The sequence below is a fragment of the Sitodiplosis mosellana genome, unplaced genomic scaffold (genome assembly GCF_009176505.1).
Source record: "Sitodiplosis mosellana isolate CC-2019 unplaced genomic scaffold, AAFC_SMos_1.0 Smas_scaffold_47, whole genome shotgun sequence".
Taxonomy (NCBI): domain Eukaryota; kingdom Metazoa; phylum Arthropoda; class Insecta; order Diptera; family Cecidomyiidae; genus Sitodiplosis; species Sitodiplosis mosellana.
This window is the reverse complement of record NW_022595289.1, coordinates 2,046,979-2,053,651: the sequence shown is the minus strand read 5'-3', so window position 1 is coordinate 2,053,651 and position 6,673 is coordinate 2,046,979. Positions and strand designations below refer to the sequence as shown.

General features: G+C 34.3%; 1 protein-coding gene across 1 annotated transcript; it reads left to right on the top strand.

Annotated features, from left to right (window-relative positions):
* The first annotated feature begins 375 nt into the window (after positions 1 to 375).
* LOC129570253 (putative gustatory receptor 2a) lies at positions 376 to 3,177 on the top strand. Its single transcript, XM_055449793.1, has 5 exons — positions 376 to 831; positions 912 to 980; positions 2,806 to 2,874; positions 2,938 to 3,027; positions 3,091 to 3,177. The coding sequence occupies exons 1-5, from the start codon at positions 376 to 378 to the stop codon at positions 3,175 to 3,177; spliced, it is 771 nt and encodes a 256-aa protein (XP_055305768.1).
* The last annotated feature ends 3,496 nt before the right edge of the window (positions 3,178 to 6,673 follow it).

The window sequence follows — 6,673 nt, the reverse complement described above, 5'->3', positions numbered from 1 at the left end:
TTGTTTGGTTTGTTTCACTTTGAACACTATGTCACCTACGTGGATCGTACGTTTGTTATGTCGGCTGGCGATATTTTGTCAATGACGCTAATTCGTTGCACATCCGTGTCGATTGTTCTGGAATCGTGGATGAAGCGCTCACATCAAATTGCATTTTTGGAAAAAATTGACCAAATCGACGCTATTTTAAATACGAATTTGTTGATTTATTTGACATATAAAAATCAACATAGAAGAAATTTTTTGAAGTTGATCGCATGGATCGGATTATTTCTGCTCCTAGAAACCTGTATGATATTCACAACAATTATCGCTGATATGTCGGTATTCAAAGTTTACTGGGCTCTTTACACTATTCCTTTGTTCATATGCATGATGCGGTATCAGCAATTCGTTGCCTACGTTAATTTACTCCGCGACCGTTATGTAGCAATCAATGAATACGTTAGTCATTTGACCTTGCACAAACATGAAGATTCCAAGTACCTAGAAAAACCCGCGAAAAGGTATTCAGCGCAGAATTGGAAGCCAAGTTGGCACCGGATAACAGATCATGAGCCTTTGATTGTGATGAATAAACTGAAACATCTTCAACGTACACAACGTTTGATGGTTGAAGCCAATAAAACTCTGCGCCATCTGTTTAGTTGGTCGATGCTTCTCAACGTAGCGAACGATTTCCTCAATGTTTTAATCAACTTCTATTGGCTGATCCTTAATATCATTGATGTTGACTCGAAACTGCAGTTAATTGGTGTAATGTCGTGGGGATTTTTCAATATCGCAATGCTCATTTTGGTATCGAAGGCATGCCATTTTGCATGCTATGAGGTAATTGCTTCCGCATTGATTGGAAAAACTGTGATTCCTACAAAAATTGTGATCGAGCTATTTTTCCTTTTGAATTTCAGGGTATCAAATTTTCAGCGCTTGTACAATCAATTGATCTGGCCAATACAAGTCCCGAACTCGACTGCATGGTTTGTTTTTAACAAATTGGAAAAAGAATAAATTCAAATAATTGAATAATAATCATAATAATTCGTCTCTCTCCCTTTGCCACACACAGATTCGAAAATTCTCGTTAGAGCTCATGCTATCTAAAGTTCGTTTTTCCTTCTTTGGACTTTTCACTATTGACAACAACCTTCTTCTAATCATAATTGGTTCGGCTACAATCTACTTAATTGTTCTCATCCAGTTGTCTGTCAAATCTTAAATTATGTTTATTTATCTATCATTGCAAGGTTGTGAGCAGCGCATTTTTCTTTTGATTTATTGCGTCAAAAGAGAGATTATGTTTTGTTTCCGACATTTCTGAGATTTACATATTAACGTGGCTTATCAAAAAAATAAAAATTCTTAAATAAATAATCTTTGTAAAACTTTAATTTCTTCTCGAGGTCAATTTCATGTGCATTTCTAAAAAATTTCATTATTCAATGTCAAGAATAAATTGTTTTTCACTTGATTGAGTTACGAGGAATAATTCGCCCTGATAATATCATGTGCCATGACCTTGAGGCAATGCCACGATCCAAATAAAAAAAAATTATACGCAATTGGTTTGACAAGAAAATACCATTAGTTGAGTATCGAAATATTTAGCTAATTACGTTTTTACTAGATGAAAATATGACCGTAGCGGAAATAGGAAAAAGATCATAAAATGGAATCAACAAACAAACATGCAATGAAATGAAACCGTAGTTCGAAAATTGCACCGTAACAATCAAGACGTAAAAAATGAAGTTTCTAACAACGCTACAGTGGCCACTGCGAGTATGGCAAATTTTTGCAATGGCTCCATTTGGGGTAACAAATAAAACTCTATTACCAGTGAAAGATGCAAAACTGCAATTCTACGCAGTCGTATGGTTGCTCTTACATACTGTTTCATTGATTTTGAGTGTCGTCTTCTCATCATCGTATCTCGACTGGGCCGATCTACCAATTGGAAATTATGATACTCTGATGGCTATGATAACCATTCGACTTTTGTCTGCTGTCATCGTAGGCGAGGCGATTTTCAAGCTGCACAAGCAAATTGAGTTCTTGCAGCGAATCAATCGCATTGATTTGATTCTGCGTCATAAATTGCGAATTCAAGTCGATTATGAAAAGCATCAGTTTCAGTGCAATATTTTGACAACGATTTGGATTTTCATTTGTTTTTCGTGTGCAATTTGCGTGTTTGTTGTTTATCATGTCATCGAGGACGCATTCAGTGAATCTTTTTGGGTGCTATACGCCTTTCCTTTTCTGATTTATTCATTACACTACCAGCGGTTGGTATTGTATGTGCACGCCATTCGGCTGCGATATCAAATGCTCAATCAATTCATCGAAAAGGTTTGCCTTTTCCAAGACCGTGGAGTTGTAAACAATGAAATACTGCAGGCATTTAAACAGATGTCCAAAGTCGCATTTGCCGACTGTCCGGTTGAACAATTAATTTCAAAGTCACAATTGATGGATATCCGCAATATTTATCAGATAATGTATGAAACAACAAACATAATTAACGACATGTTCTGGTGGTCACTTCCTCTGTGCATCGGAATTGATTTTCATCGATTGCTGGTGAATTCGTATTTAGTATTTGGTGTTTTGCTATTTCACTTGAAATGGAAAGACCTTGTTATTGGACTGTTTTGGGGCGGCGTTAATATCACCCATTTGATTCTTCTTTCACATGCTTGCCATTCTACCAATAGAGAGGTAAGAGCACAAGAATATTTTCTTCAAGACAAGCATGCAAATTAAAGACTGAACTTGATAATTTATAACTGATTCAACTTCTAGGCTCTAATGACACCAGCTCTACTTCATAAGATCAATTTGAACGGTTGTGATGAAATATTTTGTGAAATGGTAACCCATTTTAACGCATTTAATAAGCAAACATTTATCTTATATTTCAACTTTTTTGTACAGATTTTGCAGTTTTCATCGCAGTGCATACATCAAAAAGTCAATTTCACGGCATTTGGCTTATTTTCAGTCGATTTCTCCATGATTTTAATGGTGAGTTTATAATTTGTTTCCGGTGTTTTAAACAATAATTGGACATTTTTTCAATCTTGATAGATCACGGGAGCCATCATTACCTATCTCATATTTTTGATTCAATTTGCAATCTCCTTTATGAAGCAACAGAATAAAGTTCCAGCTTAGTAATAAACTTTACTAATTTAACTTATATCCTATATGTATTGATTTGAACTAGAATGATTTTTTTAAAATAAAAACTGTATTGTATAATGATAAGTCACTTTAATATCCCTGTCGTTTCATTTTTCGCTGGAAATAGTTTGTTTTGAAATCTTTAAATCTCACGCGATCGGCTAGACTAATTCCTTAAATGCCTGTTAGCCGGACGAATAATTTTTTGACACTTGACACCAGCGCCGCCTATAGTAAGAAGTTGAACTAAAAATAACACACGAACTCCTATATCGGTCACAGTGTATACTGCTTACGGTTGTGACTACCGCGGCACACTCGTTCGTTGCTAGCAGGTATTAAATTCATTGGCATTGACCTTCAAACATAATCTAGAACGTAAATCACAATGAAATCCATAATTCTGAATGATATTATAAAACAATTATAATAGCATTGATTTTCTACTAGTACAGTGGCTATGGGGAAGCGCATCAGTAGCACAATGCTTATTAGCAACACAATTTATTCACCTGCTCGCAGTGTTTGATGGGAATTGAAAAAACTAAAAACAATGCTGTTACTCGACTCTATAAAGACGTTGATAAAACTCTCCCAGATATTGGGATTGGCACCATTTTCACGATCTAAAAACAGTATCAAATGGAAACGAAATCGAACAAACGAAATAGTATCGATAGCTTTTCTTTTCATTATGGGGTTGAATTTTTCGTTGTGTTTGATATTCAATGGAATTTTAATCGACCACAATGAATCGGGTTTGATTGTTGCGATTTATACGTATTCGATTATAATAATTTGTGTGCATGCTATTGTGGTTTTGGCTGAAAATTTCCACAAACGCAATCAACATGTAAAATTGTTCAATCTTTTTGTGAATTTGGAATTGATTTTGAAAGGGAATCAAGGAATAGAGTTGGATTTCGTTGGCATGAGTCGGTTTTTACATCGTTCCATTCTATTTTGGACGCTGGGGACATTTGCTCTGAGTGGATTAAATGTTTTAGTACTGGTAAAAACCAGAGACGTTAATGATTTCTATTTTTTTGTATCTTATGCTTTGCCGTCACTTTTGAGCAAACTAAGCTACATCTATTCAATGGTTTTAGTAAATATGCTAAGCAAAAATGTAAACGCATTGACCAAATTCACGACATCGTTGAGTGTTGATCCGCACAAGTCCAAACAGTTTGAGGTTTTAGGATGGTCATATAGAAGATCCCGCAGACACGAAGTCAGTTTGACTACAATCGAATTTCTGCAAAAATGCCAACTGTTGATTTGGAAAGCCGCAACTTTACTCAATAACTCTTTCTATTGGTCGCTATCAATTGGATTTCTCAACGAATTTTCGGTTCTGGTATTCAACTGCTTTTTCTTCATTCAATTGTTTCAAAAACCGCCCGAAGCTGGTGTTTACACCGTTTTGTCCGTTGTGTCGTGGACGATCATGAACTTATTCAATATTATTTACATCACATCCACATGCGAAAATGTAGTTAATGCGGTAATTTTTTTAAACGGTTCACGATTTACACTGTCTATACTTGAATCAGTAATGCACAAAGTAAAGCTAGAAAGTCACACAGAAAATTGAATCACTTTGTCATTTTTCCATTTTTCATTAAGGTGGAAGTATTTGCTATGACCATCCATCGAATCCCCATGAACTCACCTGAAACTCGCACAAAAATTATGGTAAATAATTGCACAAATTGTAATATCTGAGTAAATCATGTAAATTTGTTTACAGATGGAACATCTAATTTTACAGATGTACCATCAGAATGTATCATTTACTCTCTTCGGATTTCTAAAATTGGATAACACTCTGGCATTTTCAGTGATTGGAGCGACCACTTCTTATTTGGTGATTTTAATCCAATTTTCAATGTGATTTTGAAAAATATCAAGAAAATTCGATGAAAAATGTAGTTTATTAGACAATTAAAGTAATAAAATACGTTTATGGAATTGTTGGAGTACTGTATTTTACTAGGGGAATATCACGCTCCTGAATCTTGGGAGATATTTGAGATATTCGAAATGAACATCAATTGTATGATATTTTTTCGAATATTTCGAATGAATAAATCAGATTTTTGTGGATTTTGGAGATATTTGAGATTTTTGGCATTAAATCCAAGTAAATATCATTCATAATCACAAATATCCACCATATTTAATACGACAGATTCTTAGAGATATATTGAATTTTGTTGAAATATTGGAAATAATCTAAGTGTGATATTCCCCAAGGCATTTTATGTATTTTTCGTGCAGACCAAAAATAGAATATATTATGCTCTTGGACATTAAATTGTAAAACCTTGCAGAAATTAGTTTATTATGCAAGTATGCGTTTATCTAAGTGTGAATTAGATAAATGGACGGAATAGCAAAAGTATTGCTGGAATGTGTTCAGACGAAAATGGTGAGCCATCAGTAGAACAGTAATATCAAATTGGCTAAGACGCAGTAGAAATGTTTGTGTATGATTCGATAAAGTTAGTGTTTCGTGTTAGCCAGCTGTTTGGCCTAACTTCATATCGCTTCAATAATGAAAATACACTAAAATGGGAATCGAGTTGCCTTCTAAAAGCATTGACAATACTTTATATCATCATAAGTGGAAGTTGCCTAGTCTTTTTCATTATTTTCAGTTAAGATTTCATCATTTGGTCCGATTCAAAAATCAGAGACAATCTCTACATCGTTTTAGTGTTTTTGAATCAATTGCAAGGAATTGTTTTCATAGTTGAACTGTTTTTGAAGCGTGATGAAACGATCAAATTGCTTTATTTATTCGGAACACTTAATTCTCAATTCAAATATCACTTGAAAATGCAATTTAATGATAGAAGATTGAAGAAAAACTGTGTATTTCCTTATATTTTGGTTCAGGGGAGTTTTCTGTATGGCTACCTCAGACTTGCTACATTTTGTTCAAAAAAAGACATGCTAGTTCTCTATTTAGAGCTAATTTTTACTTTCCCAGCTATGTTAAATCAATTCAGTTATATTTTTTCAATGATTTGGCTTACGCTTGTGCAACATAGCATTGAAGTGTTGAATCTATATATAAAATCGATCATCAAACAAAATGGATACTATGTTTGCAAAGTTTCCTTGAATCGATTGCATCCGAATAGAAACAAATGGAAAGAATTAAAAGCGAATGAAATCGATGCGAATGAATTGATAATTACACTGTGCAACATTTTTTCGGTCATGGATGAGGGACTCACTTTAACTAATCGATCCTGAAAGTACTTACCAAAACTAGAAATTCTGCATCATTCGTTTCCACCAACTTGGCTACCTTTTTCATTTTATGAAATTATGTATTTCTGGCTCAAACTGGATTTTGAGCACTTTTTCGATATTTTCACAAGGCTATATCTCGGTAAACCGTAAGGAATATTGCTTTTGTGTCTTCAGCAAAGTTGTAGATATTGAATGAGAAAAAAAAATGCAGAACAACTTA